The sequence below is a fragment of the Abrus precatorius genome, unplaced genomic scaffold, assembly GCF_003935025.1.
Source record: "Abrus precatorius isolate BTA unplaced genomic scaffold, Abrus_2018 Scaffold8, whole genome shotgun sequence".
Lineage (NCBI taxonomy): Eukaryota > Viridiplantae > Streptophyta > Magnoliopsida > Fabales > Fabaceae > Abrus > Abrus precatorius.
The window spans coordinates 27,366,550-27,394,268 of NW_020874428.1; the positions used below are offsets into that span (position 1 = coordinate 27,366,550).

Here is a 27,719-nt window from a genome sequence, read left to right on the forward strand (position 1 = left end):
CGTGGATATTTAAAACGGAAGAAAAAATAAAAAGAAAAAACAAATATTAGTATCGAAGATAAAAAAACGATAAGCATTATTTTAATATTTTTTTAGAGTCTATTGCTCAACTGTGGGTGATATTAGTGGACGTTGTGACACGTGGAGAGCAGGGGCGAGTATCAGACTCTTTGCGACGATAGCGGTGTCGGTGGTCAACTGGCGTCCGCTCTATCGCTTTGACTGGGGCAATACTGCTAATGTGCTGACACGTAGCACAATGCATCCTTTTATCCATCGGATATTACCCAATTTTACTTGGTATATATAGACGAAGGAAGTTCCAAAAATTCAATTTGAACTGCAGGAGCGAGCGGAAGAACATTGAGGTTAGTATATGTTATTATTAATTTTATATTTTTGTATTAATAGTGTAAATTTAGTATAAAATTAAAATTAATTTGTTTATTTATTAAAAATTAGTAAAATAAACGAAGGATTTAAATAAAATTAATATAATATATATGTAAGTTTGTTGATAAGTATGTATTTATAATTTATTATAATAGGTTTATGGAAGAAAATAAGAAAAAATTTATAATGATAAACATGTAAAGCTGTTAGGGGATTATTCACGCATTAGCTATGTAGTGGCTGACTGCTAATAATTTAATATATATAATTAAAATGAAAGTGGTAATTGATAGGTATCCAAATCCGATTAAAACATAGAATTGAACAAGCTAGTGTATGATATTTTACATAGAATTGAAATATGAATTGGGTCATTTGTTATTAACAATTACATAAATAAATGTGTTTTAATTGAGTAGTATAATTTATTGATGCAGGATGACTGATTTTGTGATAATTGTATATTGGAACGGTCGAATATTTTCAAGTAATGAAAGTGTTACGTTTGAAGGAAATAATAAAATGATAAAGATTGCACGTGGAATAAGTTTGGAGACATTTATATTTTTTTTTCGTAAACATAATATTACAACTAATAAAATGTCAAGGATTTTCAAACTTTTTACTTAATAACAATTTTATTTCTAAATCTAATTATCTTGTTATCTTATAAATATAACTAATTGTGTATTTTAAATTTAATATTTTATGATATAACTAAATTTTAATATTTCTTTATGCTTTTACTATGATAACGTTTATATTTTTTTTCCCTAAACATAATATTAGAACTAATATAATATAGTTTTTCATACTTTTTAGTTAATAATATATTTATCTTATTATCTTTATTAATATAACTAATTGTGTAATTTAATATTTTATGATTTAACTGGATTTATATATTTTTTATATTTTAAGTATTATAACTTTTATATTTTTTTTTCTACAACATAATATTACAACTAATAACAAAATTACACTACTTATACATATATTTTTTAAATATCAACCAACATCTACATATAATCTTTTTCATCATAAATTAACAACTATATTAATTACAGTCAACAAAATAAAATTTATCTATAATTTACAGTTTAAAAACAAATTACAGCTTAAAAAATACTAAAAATTATTTTCTATATATTATTTTTTTCCTTATTTTACGGTTCCAGCCAAATGTACAATATTTTTCTATACTGACATTCACAATATTCATAATAAATACAAAAAAACATACTAAAAATAAAAAAAAAATTAGAAATAATACATCAAACTGTATTATCTATTCATCACTAATCTCAAATGCCGGCAAAAATTTCTATTCCACTTCACGACACGAAAATCCTAAAATTTAAATTCAAATCGATTATTCTTTTCTAAATGAAACTCAACAAAAATATTATCAATTAAATAAATTAATTCTTACCTTTCAATTTTTCACACAAAATTGCAAACGAAAGCCTATTTCTTCACAAATTCTGCTCCAAATTACCTTGCGTTCCGGCGTTAATGGAGAAAAATGACGAAGAGGAAGGGAAAGACGAAGGGAAGAAGCCGTGAGCGGCGTCAGTTCCCGATATGCCACGTGGCAGTATCACAGAGAGTATCGCCACGGATGCAACGATAGCCTTGTCGCTGTGTCAGAGCCGATACACATGCGATCTCGACACGTGTCGAACTTCATCCCCAACCGTCCATTTCAAATTACTATCGTCAAAAACTGGACGATACTAATATTTGTTTTTATTTTTATTTTTTCTGCCGTTTTAAATATCCACGTGCAGATTATGCTTTAGTATCAGACATATGTGGGCGATAGAGTAATAAAAAATTATAAAAAAAGACTATCGTCGGTACATGGCCGCTATTACCTCTGACCTGGCAAAAAAAAAGCCCAGACAGAGAATTAGTTTCAAAAAAATTATATTTTGGGAATTTGTTTTTTAAAATGTATTAATTAAATAAAAAAGCCAAATTATTAGTACCAACTTTAAAATTTTATACTACAAATTAAGTATTATATTAATATTTGATATGTTGATAATATATATATATATATATATATATATATATATTAATAGTTTTACCCAAAGCATTATTTATTTGTATTATATATGATTAGTATAAAATTATTTCTATTAAATGTTTAATTTAATTAAATAAAACATACAGTAACAAAGATTAATATAACAATAGTAATATGACAATTAATTTTCTAATTCTTAAAAAAACTAAAATACATTAGATTAGTCTTTTTTTTAATTTTATTTAATTAATGAATAATACTATTGAAAATTTAAAAAAATTGTTTTAAACCTAATGTACCATTCTATTTAAAAAAATAAATAATATGATTATATTATTGTTTTTCTTGAAGTTTTATAATAATCTTCTAAGATTATAATTTAATGATTTATTTAAAGTTTTTAATTTATTAACCTATATATAAATTTAAATTTATTAACTTATTTAAAAGGAAGTTTTAAAGTAATTCAATAGATTTTATCATACAATAAATTTTTAAGTAAAGCTGGACTTTAAAAAAATTTTAAAAATATTATCTTAAAAAGAAAAATTAAATTCAAACATTAAATTAAAAAATTTTATATTAATAAAATTTTGTGACAGAAATCCTTTCCAGTTAAATTGCATCACTCTTCCTCAAAATAAGTTTGCACTGTTATTAACTCTTGGATGAAAAAGATTTTTTTTTTTCTCACCTTAATCTATTTAATAATTATATTTTAAAAGTCGTGTCATAATTTGGAGACAATATTAGCTGCAAAGGGGGGACCAGAGTATGACCTGGACTATTTTGTGTTTATTACCTGATCAATGGACTTGCATTGATAAATAAATTATATAGGTGTATTGTATTTTTTAAAATAAAAATTATAATTTTATAATTTATTAATATATATATTTATTTAATTTGTTGTTTTTATCTATTTCATGTGTTGTTTTCTAGATTCAATATTTCTATTGAATATATTTTTTATTTGAAAAAAAAATAAGATCTTATTTGGCTGGCATCCACATTATGTTGCTCAATGGTAAACTGTAATTAATTTGTATGTCTTTGAAATTTAATAAATAATGTGTTGGCATATTATTTGTTTAATGATGCATTATTAAATTAATAAGATGGTAATTTTTTAGGCTAACTTTATAATATCAAATTTAAATTTAAAATGTGTAGTGAGAATCCATTTCCGAACCATGTAAAGTGTTTCTCATTAGGTATCATTGTCTCAGTGTTCTTGTGGGGCTACAAAATAACGCTTATGGGGTTTGAAACCCTTTCCCTGAAAGCTGGAAATTAAGACTAAAAGTTGACGTTGACCATAAGAAGAATTCAGTTTCACAAAGCCCTTAGTCTTTCTTAACTTCGTATTAAAATTCAGATGGATATGGGCTTCTCTTAAATTTTTATGTGTGGAAAAATGTTCTCCCAAAAACGATTTTATAATGTTATATCGAAATAACTCAACAAATAAATAAACAATTAAAGACGATGTATCCTACTTACAGATCCTTTTGTGCAATTTGTCATACCACATATCTATTTTGTCCTAAAGATTCATTTCTTCCTTGTGATTATTCACACACTTTGTCTTGCTCCACACAGCGATTAAAGGGAACATTTAGCAACTCATATAACATAAGTAGTCTTTCTTTTTCAGCTGAGACCAGCTTTAATTTGGATGGAAAATAAAATTCAAATTTTGATAAAAGGCAAAACAATCAACATAAAAATCTTAAGTTGAATACTCTAAATAAAGCATAAATGTTCCCGCACAAGACGCTCGTGCACAAAGATACAGCACATATATTTTTATATCAGTGTAAGCTTAAAAAATTATATATATATATATATATATCATTGAGTATATTCTATAAAAAAATTTAATTCTTTTTTTAAGGTTACTAGTTAATAAACTAATTTCAATTTCACGGATTTTTTTTTTTAAGTTAACTTGAAAGGAAATGATACTATGCTTCGTAGCACAAAAATTATTATTTTATTTTTTTTCACCCAGCAATAGGAATGTCTTTTATTATACACAGGCATCTCAACCAGATAATGAATATATAACACCATTTGGCTATAAATTAAATTAGAAAAAATAATCAAATACCTTCAATAGGAATGTCTTTTATTATACACAGGCTCTTTATCATTGTTGAATTCCCTGTCCGAACCTTGATAAAGAGTTAAGTATTCAAAGTCAAGTGTCACCACGAGCTTGAAACTATACAACAGTGAATTCAACAATGATTTTGACAATTCTTCAATATCACAAGCAAAAAAAGATTGCACTCGACCATATTTTGATATCTCACTTCCATTTGAAGTCCTTTTCATGCGTGTTTGAACAAATAAGCATCCACTAAGTACAAGGAATTTGAACTCTTCATTTTTCATCTCTTGTCAAAAATTCAACTTCTCGCACTTTCTAAAAACAAAGGCGTGCATGAGATCGTAAAGTATAAAAGTACACTTGAAAAACTTTGACCAAATTCTTTCCTTTAAGGTCATCAAGTATTCTTCTGCAATTTTCTCTGATATTTCATCATTATTCTCTTTTTTTAATACAAATTCATCTCTTACCCATAGCTAAATAAGTTTTTCACAATTAATCCAATAGTTTTCAAGAAAAAGGTTAAAGTACAAGATGGATTCCTTGTATGGGAGATAATAGTAGCTTTCAAACAAGATTTGATAGAAAATTTTAAGACGAAAATAACTTGAAAATTTTAAGTAGAGGCTTCTATACACCTTTTGCCACTCAAATACACTTTTTTATTCAGCCGGATAGCAAGCAACGCTCCTTCACTTCGCTGCAATCGAAGATGCAAAAATTAAGATTTTTTTCTCCCCAACCCCAACCCTAACCAAACTCTCCACCCTTTAATGAGAATTGAGAAACTTCTTTAAAGGCTTCCTTCTTGTAATAGCAGGAAGTGAAACTACTATAGTAACTAGAAGAAAACATGAAAGGATGATAACAATGGAAGTATAGTGTAATGAAAAGGACATCTAACTGATTGAAAGGGAACAATAGATAAAGATAAGAAATAGATAAATTTGTCTTACTGTCAGCAAATCATCAGGATCAAAAAGGTGATGAGTGATCATCTGCAGAACATTGATTACTTCGCCAACATGATGGGTTAGAATTAACTCATCTTCCTTCATCTGCAGTTAGAGATTACAACTCTTGAAACATTGTATCTGCTGTAGCATACTCTTCAATATTTTTCTGTGTATCAATCAAAAAGCAAGAGAGAACATAATGGCTACTCTAGTGGTACCTTAAAGATTGCCCAGGCAACATTGAAGAGTTATCTGATTCATGGAATAAGTATTAATGTGGGGAACAATTTAACATTCCAATGAATAATTTATTGCATCATTATTCTAACCTCGGAAGGCAGGCTTTTTGAAAAAGAGACATAGGAACCACTCAGAAGTAACAAGGGAAACATCCTGCATTTCCATTTCTATAATTTTTCAGAAGATACTATGAAAAAAAGCATTTGATACACAATTAGTACATCAAACTAAAATACCTCTGGCACTTTTTAGCAAGTAAATCTTTAAACACTCTGCTCAACATGGCATCCTGATAAGTTGTCAGTGTAACAGTCATTAACTAGGATATTTTCCAACAAAACTGCAAGCATCCAAAATGCATCTTCTTCTGTCGTCATGACAAGCAACAATAATGCTGCCACATAATTTAATCCCTGGAGCAATAATATAGTAGAGTCAATAATTAAGAAAATCTGTTCTCAAGTATGAATTTAATTTTTACTAAGTAAAGCAGATATAATTGTTAACTTCAATATTAACTGAAAAAACTTTGTGCTATATTTTACCTACCTCAAAAACTTTAAAACATGAAATAGAGTTGCTGAACCAATTGAGAAGAACAAATGTAGGTAGAACATATAAACAAATCCATGCTTTAGTCGCACAAAGTTGTGAATTAGTTAGAAGCATAGGATCCAGAGGTAATAAAAGAATATTCAACCTGCAAGTTACTAATTTACGAAGATGTAGCATCTAATCAAAGAAGATGAATAAAACAAGCAATGATTGAATGAAAGAGGAAGGCACGTAACAGATATTTTCTCATCAAATACCTAATATGAGAGACACATAAATAGTATCAAATTTCAATTTATAACAAGTCAGAACATTGTCCTTAACACACTGAGCAAGCAAAAAAGACTTCAAATAAAGAACAGAGCATTCACACCTGACAATACCCAACATCAGAATCACAGAAAGAATATGCAACAAGAACACACCTAAGAGCTGCACGTCCCTCTGGAGTGTCCAACCATGGGTGACCAGGGAAGGTTCGTGGTAGGTCCTGTAAATTTGTTTATAGAATGATTAGAAACAGAAATAAACATAATGAGCACTGTAATGTGCAAACAAGCTCAACTATTCTCAAACAAACGTCAACTAGTGAGCATTTTATGGATCACATCACATCAAACACCCATAATTGTCGGATAAGTAGATAAATGACATACACATCCCAATCAATATATAAAAGCCTACACAAACTTGATCTCCAATCTCAAACTGTACCAAGGACCACATAAATTCCTATTTCTTTCTGATCAGCATTTACTCAAAGCTACATTTGGCCTCAACTAAATTTCATGTATTCAAGAACATTGAAAATTAATTAGAAGAGCTAAGGCTTACAGATCCCATATTTTGCAAAGGTTATAAGCATTGGGCTTACAAATGCTTCAACTCCTACAGATCTTTCTTAACTCGGTATCATCTATAAATAATAAATGTTGCTAATTAGGGGAAAAAGCATGAGAGTCACACCCACTATCATCCATCAAAATCTGCACCAAGATTATGTTTGAAAATCTTTTCATAAGACCCACAAACACAATGCAAAGTGTAGACAATGTGATTCCTCCATCAAATTCATTTGAAAATGATCCAAACAATCCAGAAGGGTGATGTCCACAACTATAATAAAGAAACTTGCAATCAAATCCAAAACCAATCCCAATTGTGTGATGATCATTAGAAAAAGAAAAATGGGGTAAAGAACTCACATGATCTATCTGCCAGGTAGCAGGGGTGATCTTCCCCTCCACTGCTTTTGTCAAATCATCATAATAACTCTCAGGCACAATGGACTTTTTCTTAGCTGCCCCTGACAAAGAAAACCAAACCTTAGGCCTAAGAACTGGGGGTATCCCATTCCTGATTAAAGCATTAGCCAGTGCTGAGAATTTCAAGGAAGATGTTAGGGCACTGCCTTGTCCTATGGTAGTGTGTAAATACCAATTTGCCCCTTTGCTGGCCTCCATTGCCCACCAAACTCTACCCTGTTTCCTCACCTTCTCCCTTACCTCATTCTGTCATTCAACACATTCACATCATCCTCATTCAACACATTCACATTATAATAATCTTTTAAGATTATAATTCAATGATTTATTTAAAGTTTTTAAGTATTAACATATATAAATTTAAATCTACTAAGGTATTTAAAAGTAAGTTTTAAAGTTATTCAATAGATTTTATCATACAATAAATTTTTAAGTAAAGCTGGACTTTTAAAAAAATAATTTTTAAAAATATTATCTTAAAAAGATAAATTAAATTCAAATGTTAAATTAAAAAAAAAAACCCAGAAATCTTATTTTTATAAAAATTTGTGACTTTTATTATTATTAACTCTTGGATGAATGACATTTTTTTTTCACCTTAATTTTTTTAATAAATAGTTTCATAATTTGGAGACAATGTTACCTGCAAATAGAGGACCACAGTATGACCTGAACTATCACCTGATCAATGGACTTGCAACAGGTCCATCGATGAATGAATTATATATGTATATTGTATTTTTTATATAAATATAATTATAATTTTATAATTTATTAATATATATATATATATATATATAATTTGTTATTTTTATCTATTTCATGTGTTTTTTTCTTAGATTCAATATTTCTATTAAATAGATTTTTTGTTTGGAAAAATAAGAACTTATTTGGCTGGCATTCACGTTAAATTAATAACATGATAATTTTTTAGGCTAACTTTATAATATCAAATTTAAATTTAAAATTTTATTGGCACACTAACATCGTTAATTTCTGAACTTTTTTTATAATTAAAATCTTGATATCAATTTCTGATTTTTGGTACTGTGTGAGATATAGAAATAACTCTGAACAAATAATTACAGTCCACGATGATGTATCCTTCTTACATATCCTTTTGTGCAATTTCTCATACAAAATATCTATTTTCTCTTGAAGATTCATTCCTTCCGTGTCACGTTATCCACATACTTCTTGCTCCACTTTCCGTATTTCAATGAAACATTGCTAAAGGAAATTATTTTCTTTTTAATTAAAAAAAAATGCAGCATTCATGTACAATTTTGACTCTCAATCCTCTTATGCCAAATAACACAGCCATTAAAGAGAATATATAACAACTCATATAACATAAATAGTCTTTCTCACATGTGTGAGACTCCCATTCATGCAAACAATTCCTTTTAAACTTTGTCACAATCAAATAATGGATATATAACACCATTTAGCTCTAATCAGATAACAAAGTTTATAAGATAAATTAGAAAAAAATCAAATATGTTTATCTTTAATTTTAACTATAATATCTAAAAATAAAATTATATTTATTTAAAAATATATTATAAAGTACTGTAACCATATCGAGAAGTTATAAAACCTTTGAGAGATTATATGTCTTGTGACTAAATTGTATAAATTTTTTACATTCTCTCTGAATTGACCATCCAATATTGAATATTCGCGAGCTACTTGGCGGGACCCAATAGTCCTTTTCTCTGTCGGAAGAAAAGTATCGTCTCAAACAGTAATAATCAATTCTTTTGAATAAATTTGCAAAAACTTAACTGATTTTAATGTCGTTTACTTAACGCTAATTTCAGAGTCAGCAGAGAGCGAAACAGAGTGAAGAACAGAACATGTTCATACGAAGAGTTAAGTACAAGAAGAAGTAGCAGTGAAGGTTGGATTGCGTCCATGAAATCACACCACTTTCGCTGCCTAAAAAGCATAGGAATACAATGAACGACGATTCTGCGTACAGAGTCGAAACTACATGTCGTATGGCACGATGGACAATCCACAACTTAGCCTCTTCCACTTACCGCAAATCCGATCCTTTCCGAATAGCCATGTGGAATTGGTAACTCTCTCTCTCTCTCTCTCTCTTTTATGCAACAATTGAAGACCCTTTTTTCTTTTATTATTATTAGTTAAAGACGTTTGTTTTCTTCTTCTGAAATGAAGGCATTTATCAGTGGAGAAGAACCGGGTTTCGTGTGTTAAATTATACCCAGAAATATCCAATCTAACCAGAGACAATCCCCCTATTGCATCTTTCATCGTTCGCTTGCTTACTTCTGTTCGAGATCGCAAGGCCTTAGCCATTTCAGGTCACCCAAGTTCTGCTTTTTTTCCTTCTTCACACAGTTTAATTGACTCACAGAGCATCATTTTAAAATTTATTCAAAACGATACAAATAATTTTTTTACAATTTAATAAATTTTAATTGATATGTTAAAAAAATGTGTTTTTAATAACTCTCACTTACCTTCTATCACTCATATTTAAATTTTTTTTTTATATTAAATATCTCTATTATTAATATGTTTATAGAAAAATTGCGACAAAATTACTTTAATAAAAGTGTAAATAGACAGTAGGAGTAGTAACTGATACACCGATTCTTTTTATTACAAAGTTTTAATATAACTATGGTTTCTCATTTGGTTGATTACTATTAGTCACTCATTGTATAGAAAATCTTTGAGTTTTGTTAGTTAGTTCTATTAGCATTAGTTGTTAATTAGTTTAAGCTGTTTAGTTTGTTAGCCATGAACGTATATATAAATACCTTTTTTAATTCATTGTAATGTATGCTGTTCATTTTCATCAATACAGAAACAGAATCATTTACTCTTTCTCTGCGGTCTTTGCTTTCTCTATTCTTCAATTTTCTTCTCTCGGTTTATTCTTGCTACAATTACCTTTATTTTCACAATGATGCAGAAATAAAAGAGAAATTGCTTAACAACCGCGAAGGCTTTGTTTGGGAAATTGAGGTCCCACTGCCTACAAAATTCATTATTGACATAGAGTTCCTGGATTTGAGGACTTCATCTCCAAACGTACATAAATCTATCTTTACCCTTAGGTTCCTCTTTAACAGATGATGATTATTTTAAGACATGAGGATACTTAATATGTAATGCATTGTTACAACCATGACTATGTTCACTTAATTAATCACTTTGTGCGGTTCAATCTTGAAGAATAATGATATATCTAACTTGATGTTACTACTTTTTTTTATTTGAATACAGGGTGGAGAACCTTGCTCTATCTGGCCTAGTAGATTTTTGCAGCAAAGATTGAATGCAACATCCCTTGATTCTCTTGGTAGAATGCTAACAGAAGGCATACACACAGACATCACAATTAATGCCAATGATTGTGATGGAAGCATAAGAGCCCACCGGGCTATTCTTGCTGCTCGTTCACCTGTTTTCCACAGCATGTTCTCACATAACCTTAAGGAGAATGATCTTTCTACCATAAATATCTCAGACATGTCAAATGATGCTTGCCAAGCATTTCTAAATTATCTTTATGGGACCATTAAAGATGAAGAATTTCTGACCCATAGGCTGGCCCTACTGCATGCAGCTGACAAATATGACATCCATGATTTGAGAGAGACATGTCATGAGAGTCTGCTAGAAGATATTGATTCAAATAATGTACTTGAGAGGCTCCAAAATGCTTATATCTATCAATTGTCAAACCTGAAGAATAGTTGTATGCAATATCTTGTAAAATTTGGTAAAATATTTGACATTTGGGATGATTTCACTTGCTTCTTGCAAAGTGCAGACAGGGATCTGATTTCTGAAGTCTTCCATGAAGTTCTTAATGCCTGGACAGGATTATGAACCTTCTTCTTGAAAGGACATCAAGACAAGATGTTATTCGTTGTGCATGATTCGTTTTGATCAATGTAAATTGTTTTTTCTTATATGGTTTATTTCTTGATTTTCAATTACATATTTATTTAATGTAGTTGGGCCATATGTTAATTGAATTATCGTCATTTATTTCTATAAATCAAACTTTAGAAGTTTGTGCTTGGATGATTTATATGGGCTTTCTGGCTTTCAACCTTCAAGGCGGTTGCACTTGCTTTACTCCAAAGATTGAATCATTGAAAGGAGAAATATTTTCACCTTCCCAAATCAAATGCATTGACAAACCATAAGCAATAGCAGTAACACCCCCAACAACCTCCATGATCCTCTGGCAATAGCAACTTGACTTTCGAAATTAGCTTAGAAATTAATCCAAACATAAGTGATTCTCAATTTCTCATGATAACAAGATATGTTGTTCATCAATTTCTAGATGATGTGCCCTTGTGAAGAAGGGATTCACTCATACAACAATAAAATGATTATCTTCTTTGACTTGTAATTTTGTATATATTGTAGCACTCCGCAAGTAAAAAAAAAAAAAAAAGTATAGTAGCTATGACAGTCACAGTAATTACTCGGATTCCATTTTTTTTTTTTCCTTCTTCATTTTAATGGTTCCACTGTTCTGGCCCAAGTTGCACAAACTTCTTATCTTATTTTTGGTTATGGTCCATGCACTAGCTCCAGTGAACTTAGCTTAGGCTATTCGGATTAGGCTTAAGAAGTAAGGACAAACCTGTCTATATTGGTCCTCATGATTACAGTCTTTGGTTGGATTCGTTTTTCCCTCTATTTTTTGGGCCATTTTTACCAATACTGTTTGGGCCCTTTTTTTTGCTTTTCATACAGCCCAAACAAAATTACATATTCACATCTCTTGACCAAAGTATAAACACCTTCGTATCCATTAAAATTTTAAAAATAATCTAAATTTATATATTAAAAACGAGTCTTTATTATTGAACAATAATTCTTTTTAAATTTTTTAAATAATAATATTTTTAAAATTATTCTAAATGAGAGTATTTTTATGCATTAATATTTTCCTAATAATGCTATTGGAGTTTTTTATTTAATTTTTATAAAACTTTTAATTTAATCCTATCTGACACATTAAAATATATAATAATAATATTTTCTAATTTAATTTTTTAAATTTTATTAAATTTTAAAAATTCATATAATAAACATTGGTATGATAACTCTTCAAAGTTAAAAGGGTCTTTGAAATGAAAGAATATATAAATAATTTTTTTTCCAAATCACTGGAAGTAAAAATGAAGAATGTGAAACACGTAATGAACGAATATTTGGGGACAAATCCCTCAAGGAAACCATCACAAGCTAAACCTACTTTTACGCAAAGATGCAAACGGAGAAACAACCACGTAATTCATTTCACTTTTCTATTCTGATCAGTTTTTTGGCGATTTCTTTGGGATTCAATCGTATATATGATTGCATGTTGATAAGTACCATTTTCACTTTTTTGAAAATATATACAAATAGTTCAAACATCAGCATTTACCCTTTTGATGTCACAAGTATCTGCGTAATTTTGTTCGCTAATTTAAACGTTAGAAGATTAACATTATCATTATTATCTCTATTTGTTTAATATACATTCATCTGAAAAATACACATCAAAATAATAGGGCTTGTTTAATCTTTATTATACACGGATCATTTTCCTTATGGGATCAGTGTGATTTGGGGACAAAATGCATAAAATACAAATGGGTCAATCATTATTATGATCATTTTATTCAAACAGAAAATTTCGTTTAGAAAAGAAAAGACCATAAGAGAAAAACATTTTTTAATCCAACCTCAAGTAAAAAATAAAGCATTATTATTTTCATCCAGTAGTTTGCAAGTAATAATTAAGGGTTAAATATCGTTTTAGTTACTGTTAATTCACTTTTAATTCCTATAAGTTAATAATAAGAAATAATTTAAAAACAATTTCTTAATAAAACCCTCAATTGCTTCGTCTAACTAAAGAAATTATACATTTAGCAGATGTATAATAAAAGATTGCTATAAATAATGTCTTTTCCTAGTGTAAATAAGAAACTATATTTTAACATAACTGTTCTAAAAAAGATAAAATCTGTTTACGAGGCACTCCCAATAAGGATTTAAATTAAAACAAATAACAAATAATGTAAATATTCATCTTAAAATATCAATGAGAATTGAGAAGAGGATGATCCCAGAGGAAACAAAATGCAGAACAAGAGAATATAACGGTGAGTATTGAAAAAAGAAACAGAAACAGCATTCCAACAAGAGAAAGTTAATTATAAAATCAACATGAATCCAAAGAAAGCAGTAACTACAAATGACAATTCTAACAAATAATTTATAAAACAGCGTTAAAAACAAACAAATTCCAGGAAAAATTAACAAGAAGAACGAAATCGAACAAGAGAATCAGAACTAGAACAATGGCGGCGGTGCATAACCCAAGAAGGGCCTTCTTCCTCCGACACCACCGCAAGAATCGCAGTAACTAACAGTGTCTTTAAGCTTGTGGAAGCCATGCTTGAACACTCCGAACCCGAATAGCAACCCGATGAGGATCACCACCAGAATCAGACACGTGCATAGCATGCACACTCTCCCTCCACAACACATCTCTCACCAATGATCGCTGAAAACACAAAAGTTGAAGCCTTTTTCTTCTGGGTAATTCGGATCTGGGAAATTCTGATGCGAATTTGGTTGGGGATGATGGAAAATTGGGAATATAATGCGGAATTTAAAAGAAAGAGAAAATAAGAAGAAGGTTAGAAGGAGAAGTGTAAAAGTGGAAAACAGAAGGAAGAGAAGGAAGACAAAGTTGGTGTCTGTGTCTGTCTCTCTGGTTGAAAACGTTTTGACGCTTTTGTTCGCTTATAATGAAAGCTATCAAATCCGTTGAAACAAGATTCCTTTAAAAAAAAAAAGATAGTTTTCTTTTTGTGAACTTTTTTAATGTGTACGTCATAAAACCGATAAATTTATAAAGATGTTAGCTTTTTTAATATGTTCAAAAATATTATTTAAAAAGAATAAATTTATGAAATTTTCACAATTTCATGTTAAATTGGACAGATTATTTAAGAGCCTAAAAAAGATTTTATAATTTGACACATATTAAATCATGTTTACATATTTCTAAAAAGAAAATCAGCATTAATTAATGTTTTAAAAAATAGGGTTTTGAATTAAACGTGTGAACGTTATGTTGTCAACTTTCACGGAAAATGAGGAAGGTGATGCGTTAAAGGGGAGAGTGGTGAAGTGGTTGAGTCCGTTACAACAAGAAGAAGCTTTGGAATATGGATATTGAGTCTCAAAATTTGGTGATTGGTCCTTTGTGAAGTTGACCAGCGACGTGTGGCGTTAACGCGTGAAAGATACCCCTTACTTAATCCCATATGCTCAACTTTAACCTCTCTTTGTGATGCATTGACAAAAAACAAAGAGCGACATAACTTTTCACTAATGCTCACGGCCTTTTTTTCTTTTTGCTGCTTTTGGTCCAAATCCCATGGTTCAGGCATTATATACGTCCAAGGCCCATACAATATGGGCTTAAAAACAACAACTAGAATTCGGACAATCTCTTAAGCCCAAAGGGAACTTATCTTTGACCAAAAACCCATGTTTGTTGCTGTTGAAAAGAAATTCAACTAGACTTGCTTGTCATTTATGGGAATGACAATAAGTGGATTAGGAGTATTCTTATCCGTATTTTAAAAAAATATATAGTTTTATATTTTCATGAGTAGTAAGTAATTTTAATCTCTCAATATATTCTTTTTAAGTATCTACACTCACTCACGCTTATTAAAAAAAAATACTTATTAAAAAAAATATACTTACCCGTTATCATTTCTACTTATCAAACATAAATTGCTTTGTAGTGATAACTTGTGTTTTTAACTATAAACTTTTACATTATTTTACGAGACACAATGTTCATGGGACATGATTTTTCATTTTTCTTCATTGTGATTTCACATGCTTTTGTATCATGTAGATAATATTCTTAATAAATAAATCTCGTAGTGGTTCAACTCATACCTGAATGTTCAAGTTAAAGCTAATCAACATATTGCTCATTTTATGTAGTGGCTAGTTGTTACCCTCTATTCTCACTGGTAATATTCCTCTTGAATTTTGATTCAATTTTGCAGGATGGCATTAATTGAGCATCCTCATCAACTCAAACCTTGAGTAGAGCCAGAGAAAACTGCTGGTCCAAAATCCAAGCTTGTTCCCTTACTTCAAGGTAAAGGGTTACTTTCCAAACCACTTGTGGGTCCTATTATAGAAAGGGTAACACTAAATCCTTACTTTTTGATGGCCCATCTTGTTCTATACCAATTTTGCATGTATATCAAGGTGAGGGGGCCCTAGATCCAACGAAAGAGCAGGCAATGCTGATATCTTAAGATTCTGAAAGAAAATATGAGGATTTCATTGAGGCCCTACAAAAAGTGACACCCATCATATCTTGGTTATGTTCTCAGTCATGCCAGTGGCTATAGAAATGCATTCATATCTTCGATTTTATTTCAAGTTTCTGATTGAACACCTACTTTTCTAGGTTGTCCATGCTCGGTTAGGGAGGGGAAATTGACCCAATAGTGACCGTCGTTATAATTGTAATTGCATCTTTTGTAGTTCCATTAATTTGTTCATTTTGAATAATGTAGGTCGCGGTGATTCAAGCCATGTGTATGAACTAAGACTAGTTTATTAACCATTACTAGAATCACTGCATTGACATGAGACATCTATGAGTTTGCAACGATGCTCTATCTAACACACCTATATCATTAATAAACATTTCACCTTTTTTAAGGAAGAGACCTCGGCTTCTATCAAGCATATAGCAAATTATACAAAAAGATCTACGATATGATCAAGTCTTGAATTCATTCAATGCGTTGTGGAGAATATCTTTAGTGGGTAAAGTTGTGCAATTTCCTCCAAATTGTCCTCTTTCTCACTAACATATGACAATGATAAAGTACAAAATTAGTTCTTTTATTTCACTTTTCCGTGAGTGCTTGTGTGGATCACACATCCAAACTCTGGATCAACCCAAACAAAATATACAAAAAGGCTCAAAATTAGACACCCCGCAAAAAAAATGTAGAATTTACAGAATATAATTTGGTTTCTACATTAATCTTTTATGGAGCAACCCACAATTTTGTTATATGCGAAGCGAATTAATTTTTCTTTTTGGAAGCTAACTACCAGCACTGATCCGTTTCCCATCTACGGGTCTGGTAGAACCCGCAAGACTCATTCGGAGCCACCGAAGACGAGAACGAAAGACTACCGCCGTGCGCTGCCATCAGCGACAAATCATACAGTGCTCTGGCCGAAGGATCTGATAGCGTCTCGTAAGCGTCGTGGATTTCGATGAAGTCCCTTTCGTCCGATTCCGATCGCCTGAGCACCGAATCAGGGTGATACACCTTCGCTAGGTTCCGATATGCTGATTTTATCTCCACGGCAGACGCGTTCTGCTTGATCCGGAGCACCTCGTAGAGACTCGCCGGCCGCCGCGAATCGATCGCCGACGCCGTCGCTGCGAAAGCCTGAATCGAACCCCTGCATTGGTTGGGTGGCTTTGAAATCGGAGGCCGGATGAAGCCGCCGGAGATGGAGCATCCTTCGGAGGATAGCCGGAGTGTCCCGCCGGCACCGGCGAGGGGCATGAGATTTAAAGTTCCCGGCATTTAGAGTAGCTGCTGTGGATTTTTGCGGTTGAGGGGTATAATGGGAAATGAGAGTGTTGTGTTTGTTGTTGGTGCGATCCTAGTTTTTTCAGTGCTCAGAGGCAGTTGAAGGAGGTTTTATATAGTGGTCAAAGTAAGAGAACAAAAATAGCTAAAAAGGGTATAATGGTCATTTAAGCGGCACCAGGTATTGGTGCAGAACTGCGTGTGGGTTTTGGAAAGGTTTCTAGAAGCTGGGCCCACGTCATTTTTTCTGTCGCTAAGATTTTATGAAGTTTGAAGTGCGATTCACTGTGATTTGAGAAAACCCGAAGAAAATAAAGCCTTTGAGCACTCAAATTTTGCTGAATAATCAATGATCTTTTAAAATTGATTTTGAGACTAATATGGCAATTCATATGATTTTTTAAAAAAAATTAATAAAATTAATTTTAAACTGTTAAATATTATCTAGAAGATATATAAATTAAATTAAGCTATACATATATATTTATATTTTTTCAATAAAGTGTTTTTTTTTCATAGATTAAAGTTAGTTTACTTTCTTTACAAGCTCAGGATAAGGGGTGAGTTAATTATTTTCTACCCCAATAAGGGAAGAAACACAAGGGTTAATTTTTTCCCCATGAAGACGTAAGTGCTGCAGCAATTGTTGGTGTCAACTTTGGGTATAACAGTTACTAACATAGTGTGGTGGAGCATGACCCTTCCCAATTACTGTGGGCGCCATCAGCATTATTGCGAAATAGTCTTGTAAATCACTATCAACTTTCTTGTAAAATTCAGTGGCTTAACAAAGCAAAACCATGTACGCACTAAATAGGTGCAGTTAAATTCCTAAAACTTACAAACTAAAGCATAAGCAACTTAGTGTATAATAATTGTCTTTTTTGAGAATAAGAAGAAGCCATTTTCTTTTTACTCTTAAGATTATAGTAACTTTTAGATTTCAACCTAAAAAAAGCTTATGGCATGGACGACTGCTTATATATATATATATATATATATATATATATATATGAAGGCGATTAACGTTGCATCAAACAAATGTCAACGTGACTGTATAGATTCTTATTCCAGAGCTTAATCGTGAAGTATATATGTTATATATGAAGGCGACCATTAACCAAACCACGGCTTTATCTGGCAGCTCTAGACATTGCCACTTCATTTGACAATTCTTTTTCTCCTAGCTCTTTTATGTCACCTTGTCCATGCAATTTTTCAAATCACTCATAACCATCGTCCTCTAATCCAACACTCACCTTTCATTCAAGCCCTTGAATGGATAGCCTTTGCCCCCAAAAAATCGATGTAAAAGCAAATATAAGATTAGATCTCTCATCTAACTGTAGAGAAGGAGTTTTCAATGAAGGCCATGTAATTTTCCTCATTCCTCCTTATGTAATCCCTTCTTAAATATAAGATAAGATTTCTGGAGTTCAAAATACCAAAATATACCTGCACCTGCGTGTGCAGTTATAGTCCACACTGTTACAAATTGTAGTACGTTTATGTAGTGAGAGTTGCTATTTAGTACGAATGATAACTCAAAATTTGACGAATTTTATGTATATCTAATAAGAGATAGAAATGATAGAAGCTATTTACATTAAAAGTTAATAACCTCTTTTCATTACCTTTTATAAACTACAAAATCGTAGAGAAGATTATTCTTATTTAATTTCTTCTACTATTTTATTAGCAGAAGGCAAAAGTTGTATTGCGATTCCATACTTTGTTAATTTTTAGAGACATCTCTATCTTATTAAACATATATTCAGCATCAGTTGATAGATATATGCTCTTATACTCTGTCACGTACCACTAAATTAACACACAGCTTCCAAATTACGATTGTAGTTTAGTTGACTTGAAACGCTTAACATGCTCAATGATTAACCATAGGGATGGTACAAGTTAACCAGGTCAAACGAATGTGATACATAGATAGAATAAGCGAAAATTAAAAACTACATAGATTGTATTTAAAATTTATTTATTTATTCTTATGGATTTTATATAGGGCACGTTATAAAAGGGTGGTTTAGCTTCACCATTTGATAAACCACGTAACTATACACGTATGAAGCAATCGTATATTATATTTAGTAGATTTTGAAACTTACAAGCATGATTGCATTGAATCATAATCACGTAAATATCCCTAATTGACCAAAGTTTTTCATTTTCTGCTGTATCGGTCACAATGTTACGTGTCAGACCTAATAGCAATCGCAGCTACATATTCTCTTTCAAATTCCAATTATTGTTTGCTTGACTTGAGACGCTATTATATGCTCAATGATTATATTAACAAATATGGAAGGAATTATTCTAATTAAATTTGTCTTTAGTTTAAGTGCGATTGTAATTATTGACTTTTTTAAACTCAGTTTAAAAAATTAAACATAAAATATTATTCTAAAAGATGATTATTTGATATTTTGTAAAGTGTAAGTTTAAAAAAATTTATATTATAAATTTTTATTTAATATATTATAATTTATTATTTAAACATAAAATTTAAATTAATATAAAAAATTTTAAATTTATAAAAATATGAAAAAATTTATTATATATATATATGAGACAAGATCTTTTTACACTGGTATAATTTTAAAAATTCTTACATTCAATCTGAATTTTTTATTTAATTTAAATTTAATAAATTATAATTTATTATTTTACTAATCATTAAATTTAAATTAAATATAATAATTTTTAAATTTTTATATATATATATATAATATTTTTTTATACATATTATGGTGGCATATATAGGTTTAGTAGAACTTTTACAGAATAATAATTACAATAGTATATGAAATTAAAGTGTCATTTAAAATGTTTACAGGTAATGCCAAGTCGGATCCGAGCTGTGATGGTTCAATCTTAGCGTCCACGTCACTGCCACGTATTATTGTATAGGTCCTCTCTGACGTCACACTCCGTTTTTTTCTTCCCTTAATCAAAGTTGGGTTACAACTTGTCAACAAAACGAATGAACGATTTGGAATGAATCCACACGCCACATGACGTAGCCTCGAGCCAAATTGCACCCAAAATATCAGAGACACCAACGCCACTCCAAAAGGGTCACGTGTACCTTAGCAGGACTGGATCATTCATCCCCCTTTCACTCATAATCGGATTTTTTCTGCCTAAAATCCAATTTCTTGAAACATGTGTCACATGTACTAATCTTTGAAATGCCACGTAGATCATTTCACGACTCACGATGCAGATATTTTTCACCAATATGCTGTTTCCCTATAATTTCACGGGTCTCCACAAATTTGTTGTTTTGTTTTGGGGGAAAGTGACCACAAGTTTTTATTTTAGTTAATAATGATCGTATTTTATTATTGATACATAAGGAAAAACAATTCAAGAATAAGCATAACTACCACATAATTTTAAAATAAGATATTTATGTTTAAGAATTTTAAGATAATTTTTTTAAAGAATTTTATAAAATGGTCGCACATGAGGCTTAGCTTACCTTTCTTCTTAGTCGCCGCATTTTTTAACCATATAAAATAGTATAGCTTACAAAAGTGAAAATATACAAGACCACATCCGAAGTATTCAACTGAATGGGTCAGGTTAGCGCCACCGAACATAGGATAAAAAAAATCCATAATCATTGTAACGTAGATGGACAAATGCATAAATCTTCATCAATTATACCAATAATTCCTAACAATTTGGGCACCACGCTGACACAGCATTATGTGTCCTTGTCATTATCAATTGCTATAAATACCCATCTCTCCCCTGCCTCGTTGTATCTCACGTCCTCTGCTTCTGATTTGGATTTTCAAGTTTGAACAAAACAATAGTGGTAGGTTAGGGGTTGCTGTGCTGCAATCCCCTTTGCTACTGTTTAAAGCCTTTTGAACAAAACAAGAAAAAAAAGATGACTGTGGGAGCAGGGATATCTGTTGCTGATGGCAACTTGATGGTGTTGGGGAAGAAGGTGTTGTCACATGTTCATCACAACCTCCTCGTTACTCCTGCATCTGGGGGTGCTTTGCTCAATGGGGCATTCATTGGTGTTCAATCCCATCAAAAGGGTAGTCGCGGAGTCTTCCCTATCGGCACGCTTCAGTATGATTACTTTTTCTCTTTACAAATTCTCTCTTTTTGTTTCTTTAATGTCAAATAGAGTTGTTATAGTTGAGTATGGTATTAAATTGTGCTTTGGGTGTTCATTTATTCTGCATTTTGTTGGTGAATGCTGCGTTTTTGCTATTAACTCCTTTTTGTACTTGATGTATGTTTATTATGTGTGAAGTGTTGGTGCTAAATTGCTAATATTTTAAGGTAAAAGAAATTCTGATTAAAGTGTAATTATTATTATTATTTTAACTTTAGGGGCTTGCGATTTATGTGTGTTTTCCGCTTCAAGATGTGGTGGATGACACAGAGAATGGGCACTTGTGGACATGAAGTTCCAATTGAGACGCAGTTCTTGCTTGTTGAAGCACACGATGGCTCTGATATTGATGGAGGGGTCGGCAATGGAGAAGACCATGCTGCTGCTACCTATGTAGTTTTCTTACCGCTTCTGGAAGGGGATTTCAGAGCAGTCCTTCAGGGGAATGATCAGAACGAGATTGAGATATGTGTAGAAAGTGGTATGTACTCTTGAGAAGAAAAACCATTCATTTCATTAGTTTATTCATTTGTTGTGGTGGTTCAGAATGATGAAATCTGTGTTTAATTGCAGGTTGTCCTGCTGTTGAGGAATTTGATGGCACTCATTTGGTATTTATTGGAGCTGGATCTGACCCTTATGAAGTCATAACAAATTCTGTCAAGTGAGTACAAGCTACAACCTTTCAATAATTTTAACTTATTCCTAACACTACCTGCTTTATACCATTTCAAATTTCCTAGCATCTTTTTTCTTTTTTTTCTGTTTTGTGTCTGTTTCATTATCTTGCTTAATTTTTGGTTTGTATCAGTGATCAAGTTCTATACATAGAGCCTTCGGTTTGGAATTATTCACTTTACTCTTAAATTGGTTTTTAAATCATGTTAATTACTTTAATATATTTGTTTTATCTTAACCAAGCTATTGGATGTACCGCGTTTTTCATAGATGCCTAAATGAATCAACTTACTGATTTTATTTGTTTTGCTCGGTTCAGGACTGTTGAGAAACACTTACAGACATTTGCTCATCGTGAGAGAAAGAAGGTACATGTCTACTCCCTCCCTAAAATTGAAGCTTCTTGGACGGTTTTATGTCTGAACACTGTATCTTTAACTTCATTACCTCTAAATTTCCCCCCCTTTTTTTTGTTTGTTCTTTCCCCTACTTGAATTCAGATGCCAGATATGTTGAACTGGTTTGGGTGGTGTACATGGGATGCTTTCTATACTAATGTCACTTCAGAGAATGTGAAGCAAGGATTGGAAAGGTATTACTTCTTTCCATGGACTATGGTCATAGTTATGACATTTATGCATCACATAGACATTAATTTAATATTTTATTTTGCAGCCTTGAGAAAGGTGGAATTCCTGCTAAGTTTGTTATAATTGATGATGGATGGCAATCTGTTGGCTTGGACCCCAATGCTGTTGAATGGAAATCTGATAGTGCAGCCAAGTGGGTCCATCTTTCTAAGTTTCATTATCAGATTGTAATTCTATACATTTATAATTTTGAATAAGCGTAATTCACTTTCTTGCTTGCTTCTCCAACAGCTTTGCAAATCGCTTAACACACATCAAAGAGAATCACAAGTTCCAGAAAGATGGCAAGGAAGGTGAACGTGTAGAGGACCCTGCTCTTGGACTACATCATATTACCAGTGAAATCAAACAAGAGCATGATATAAAGTATGCCATTTTCATTTTATTTCTACTGCTTCTTCAAAGTTTCAAGATATTTGGTTCATACATACTTACCCCCTTTGAGTTTACAGGTACGTATATGTGTGGCATGCAATAACAGGATATTGGGGTGGTGTTAAACCTGGGGTTACTGGCATGGAGCACTATGAGTCAAAGATGGCCTTCCCTGTCTCATCTCCTGGAGTTGAGTCAAATCAACCAGATGAAGCTTTGACAACTATTGCCATCAATGGGCTTGGCCTTGTGAATCCTGAGAAAGTTTTTCACTTCTATGATGAACTCCACTCATATCTGGCATCTGCTGGTATTGATGGTGTCAAAGTTGATGTTCAGAATATCCTTGAAACTCTTGGGGCAGGACATGGTGGGAGGGTGAAACTTGCAAGGAAGTACCACCAAGCATTGGAGGCATCAATCTCTAGGAACTTCCCTGACAATGGAATCATATGTTGCATGAGTCACAACACAGATGGATTGTACAGGCATGGATTGCTTCTAAAACTCAAGTAAATGCTGTTTTATGACCACTCCTCTAGAGTTATTTATTAACAATGATGTTTTTCTTTTTTTATGAATTTGATTGTGTAGTGCAAAGCGTTCAGCTGTTATTAGAGCATCAGATGATTTCTGGCCTAGAGACCCTGCATCCCACACGATTCACATTGCATCAGTTGCTTACAATACTATATTCCTTGGAGAATTTATGCAGCCAGATTGGGATATGTTTCATGTAAGTGGTCAAATACGGGATCCTTCCCTTATTATTTTTTTCTCTTTCAAAAGGAACATGTACTTGCTTCTTCAGGGTCTTTGATTAACTTTGAATTTTCTATGCATGCAGAGCTTACATCCAATGGCTGAATATCATGGTGCTGCACGAGCAGTAGGGGGATGTCCTATTTATGTCAGGTGAGTAGTGATCGATGATCATGCCTTCTTTTTTCAGTAGTTTCTGAATTGGATAAATGATATCTTACCTAAGGATGTTTTTATATTGTGCAGTGACAAGCCTGGACATCATGACTTCAATCTTTTGAAGAAGCTTGCACTACCTGATGGTTCTATATTAAGGGCTAAACTTCCAGGAAGACCAACAAAGGATTGTTTGTTTACTGACCCTGCTAGAGATGGAAAAAGGTGAAGAATCCAAAATGATTTGACTACCAAAATATACTTGACCAATTGATATAGTATCTAATTCTTTACTTTCCACTAAAGAATATAGTATGTAATATTTTTCTTAACTCAATGAGTGCTGTTTTGCAGTCTCCTGAAGATTTGGAACATGAATGATTTTTCTGGAGTTGTTGGGGTATTCAACTGCCAAGGAGCTGGGTGGTGCAATGTTGGCAAGAAGAACCTTATCCACGATGAGAATCCAGGCACTGTCACAGGTGTCATTAGAGCTAAAGATGTTGACTATTTATCCAGGGTAGCAGATGATAAATGGGAAGGAGACACCATTATATTTTTTCATGTTGGAGGTATGTTTTAAGGCTTGAAATGACTTCTAAAGGTTTCAAAATGAACCCAAATTTTCTTTTGTATAATGGTCTTTTTATGATGTCATTTTGCAGGAGGAGTGGTTTACCTTCCAAAGGATGCATCTATTCCAGTTACCTTGAAATCACGAGAATATGAAGTTTTCACAGTTGTTCCCGTGAAGGAGTTGGACAATGAAATAAAATTTGCTCCTATTGGTTTAATGAAGATGTTCAATTCAGGAGGGGCTGTAAAAGAGTTGAATTTGGGGTCTAATGGAAGTACAAATGTAGCCATGAAAGTCCGTGGATGTGGCCAATTTGGTGCTTATTCATCATCTCGGCCTAGGTTGATAACAGTTGATTCAGAAGAGGTGGAATTCAATTATGAGGAAGAATATGGATTGTTGACTATTGACTTGAGAGTGCCTGAGAAAGAGTTATACCAATGGAGCATTTCTATTGATTTTTGAATCGGAGATTTTGTCTCCAGATTCCGATGAGGGGGTTATAGACTTATAGGGTATCCATAGTTGGTGACAATTTGATGAATGTTGTAGAGTAGTGGCAGGAAATGCTTATGGTTCAGTGTAACCTACCGGAAGCAAATTAATGAATGTTATTACAATGTTTTCTACCTGTTTCTCGTAATATATACGAGAATGCAGATGCCCAAGAAAAATTTCTTGAGCTGGCTTATATTTCCTATTGGCAAGTAAATCTAATAGAAACTTTTTATTAATAAAAAGTAATTACACTATCATATTTCACATGTAATAAACTTTTTCTTAATAAAAAAATTTACTTTTAATTTTTTAAATTTAACTTTAAAGATTGATGCTAACAAATTTTTATAAAATAACTAAGAAAACTATTTTTTAATTGTGGAATTAATTAAAGAAATATGATTGACACAGAAATTCATAAAGTGTGTAAAAAAAAAAGAAAACGTGATTTTATGAGAGAGGTTAAGTGCACAATTTATGATATATGAATGAAACTAATCAGAAAGGCTTTAAAAAAAATGATTAGACACTTGAGATAAAATTAAACTAAATTATTTTCAGCCTGTTCATTGATGTAAATTCTCCAAAATCACTTGACAATTGGCTTTCCAATTATTGTACTATCGTATATCACATTCCTTTACTTTTTTAAATTGACAATCGCTCCCAAATGTTAAATGCCAATCCCATGATTTCTCCAAAAAAGTCACTGCTATTGTTTATTTTTATTCACTTGACACTCATGCTGTGTGATTGTTTTGACAACAAGTAATAAGTTGAGTTCTGAGAAAATTGTGATGGTGCCTTTAGGGTGGAAGCTTCTTGTTAGTGAGGCCCAGAAAGTCATGTAAATGTCATTGCTCTCAAATCTGGGTCGGTGATAATTTGTTTCCCAATCAAAACTTGCTTAGTGCAAATATATACCACCTTTCCAACAATCCGAATCACCCATTATTCCATGTATATCCAACCTTCACCTTACCAAACCAAAGATCATTTTTTTAAAGGAAAAAAAAACTGTTAATGATGTGTCACCATGTCCATGTCTGCATCCATGCTATTCACACGTGTAGACACAAAAAGCTGCCACCTTTGATCTAAAATTGACACCTTTCAGAACTTTGAAGCATTATTCAGCAACTTCACATGCCTAAATTATAAAGTAGTGTAACACTATCACTGAAACAAAGCAGCAAAACAAAAACCAATGGCAGATTACAATCAACAAGTTCAATTTGGTCACCAACCACGCCAACTTTCCATCATGACGGTGCTATCTGCATCAGTGGCAGCTATAGCCATAGGAGGACCCATGTTGGCGATGATGGGATTCAGTTTTTTGGTGTCCACCACGCTTCTTGTGGTGTGTTCACCCCTTTTCTTGCTCTTTAGTCCCTTGCTTGTGGGTGTTGGCCTTGTGTTTGTGGGAACATTGGTTGGTTTTGCTCTTGCTACGGTTATGGCTCTCACTGGTCTTTCAATTTTCGGATGGCTTACTAGGGAAATTAGAGTGAGGATTGGGGGTTTGAGCAAGTTGAGGGAGCAACCCCACATCATGAAGAGAAAGAGAGGGGATTATTGGACTGATAATTTTGCAACAAACACAGCTTAAAGGGTGTAATTGAAGTATAGAACCAAAGCATGGTTATGGTGTCGGCTGTCAAGTGTTAACTGATATTATTGGAGCACAAGTGAAGAGAGTATCTAGTCACCTTTTCTGTTTTTTCTGTGTTTTTTTGTTGGGGGTCCAAATTAAAGAAGGCCCAAATTCCTTTTTCTTTTGATGTCAATGTAGTAATGTTTGATGCAGCCTTTTGCTATATTATTTTTATTTTCTTTTTTTGTTGCCCTGACCCTGATGTAGGGAATTGTCTTACCTTCTGCTTTTACTGTTTTATATATATATATAATGTGTGTTATAATATTGATGTTTTGAAAACCCTTAACCCGGTTTAAGCTTGGGTGATTCTTAATTACAAAATGTTATATTTTATTGTGATACAAACTCAAAAGATAGTTGAAATAGGATTCAAATCTAGGTTTCTCTTGGGAATATGAGATGCATTTCATTACTAAGCCTATTCAATTTGTGTAATAGGTGATTATTTTATACATTCAAATACTTTAAAATCAATTTCATTAGTAAAAATATACGCAGTGAACTGTATATTGAAATATATTTAGACAATATTTTTTTATTTATTGTATTTTTTTTTCTAATGTGTAGACTTCTCTCATGCATAACAAATTACTTCCATCACATAAATAATAAAATATATGCATTTCAATAAGGATTTAGAGAAAATAGAAGAAGTAAATTAATCCAATAAATAAAATAATTGTTAATTAACAGATAAAAATGTTATAATAAGATGGTAAACTTAATTTTTTTAAAAAATACTTACTCTTAATATTCTTGTATGTTTATTAATAATTCATAATAACCATTTGCATCACATAATGGGCACATACATAACACCCTTTTATGTAAATTTAGAATGGTTATATGGCTAGTATATGTGTAGTGGGAAGCACGTAACTTTTTCCAAGTCGTATCTTAACGATTGTGGTTATGATCCAACAATAGAATAAAGAGAGATTATCAAACATGGTTATGATTGGCAAACGGCACTTTAGAAGTGTTCTTG

The 27,719-nt window shown here is 31.8% G+C and overlaps 5 protein-coding genes and 1 pseudogene across 6 annotated transcripts; 3 read left to right on the plus strand and 3 right to left on the minus strand.

Annotated features, from left to right (window-relative positions):
• Positions 1-5,291: 5,291 nt before the first annotated feature.
• Positions 5,292-8,724, minus strand: LOC113874599 (annotated as a pseudogene).
• Positions 8,725-9,355: 631 nt separating this feature from the next.
• Positions 9,356-11,630, plus strand: LOC113847590 (BTB/POZ domain-containing protein At1g55760-like). Of its 2 annotated transcripts, none has more exons than XM_027476785.1 (4): positions 9,356-9,640; positions 9,745-9,890; positions 10,508-10,626; positions 10,822-11,630. In XM_027476785.1, exons 1-4 carry the CDS (start codon positions 9,519-9,521, stop codon positions 11,428-11,430), a joined length of 996 nt encoding a protein of 331 aa, XP_027332586.1. In that variant the 5' UTR covers positions 9,356-9,518; the 3' UTR covers positions 11,431-11,630. The 2 variants fall into 2 exon arrangements, with proteins under 2 accessions (XP_027332586.1, XP_027332587.1); XM_027476786.1 differs by having other exon boundaries at positions 9,472-9,640; positions 9,745-9,899; positions 10,822-11,475.
• Positions 11,631-13,690: 2,060 nt separating this feature from the next.
• On the minus strand, positions 13,691-14,312 carry LOC113848070. The gene has a single exon (XM_027477447.1). The coding sequence runs from the start codon at positions 14,104-14,106 to the stop codon at positions 13,909-13,911; it is 198 nt and encodes a 65-aa protein (XP_027333248.1). The 5' UTR covers positions 14,107-14,312; the 3' UTR covers positions 13,691-13,908.
• Positions 14,313-16,502: 2,190 nt separating this feature from the next.
• LOC113848328 (chaperone protein dnaJ 11, chloroplastic-like) lies at positions 16,503-17,297 on the minus strand. The gene has a single exon (XM_027477790.1). The coding sequence runs from the start codon at positions 17,211-17,213 to the stop codon at positions 16,722-16,724; it is 492 nt and encodes a 163-aa protein (XP_027333591.1). The 5' UTR covers positions 17,214-17,297; the 3' UTR covers positions 16,503-16,721.
• Positions 17,298-20,781: 3,484 nt separating this feature from the next.
• Positions 20,782-27,039, plus strand: LOC113847151 (probable galactinol--sucrose galactosyltransferase 1). The gene is made up of 13 exons (XM_027476058.1): positions 20,782-21,326; positions 21,594-21,856; positions 21,949-22,039; positions 22,373-22,421; positions 22,554-22,645; positions 22,729-22,836; positions 22,935-23,069; positions 23,156-23,566; positions 23,673-23,814; positions 23,926-23,993; positions 24,087-24,221; positions 24,351-24,568; positions 24,662-27,039. The coding sequence occupies exons 1-13, from the start codon at positions 21,136-21,138 to the stop codon at positions 25,036-25,038; spliced, it is 2,280 nt and encodes a 759-aa protein (XP_027331859.1). The 5' UTR covers positions 20,782-21,135; the 3' UTR covers positions 25,039-27,039.
• Positions 26,279-26,683, plus strand: LOC113874600 (oleosin S1-2). Its single transcript, XM_027512817.1, has one exon. It carries the CDS (start codon positions 26,279-26,281, stop codon positions 26,681-26,683), a length of 405 nt encoding a protein of 134 aa, XP_027368618.1.
• Positions 27,040-27,719: the final 680 nt, after the last annotated feature.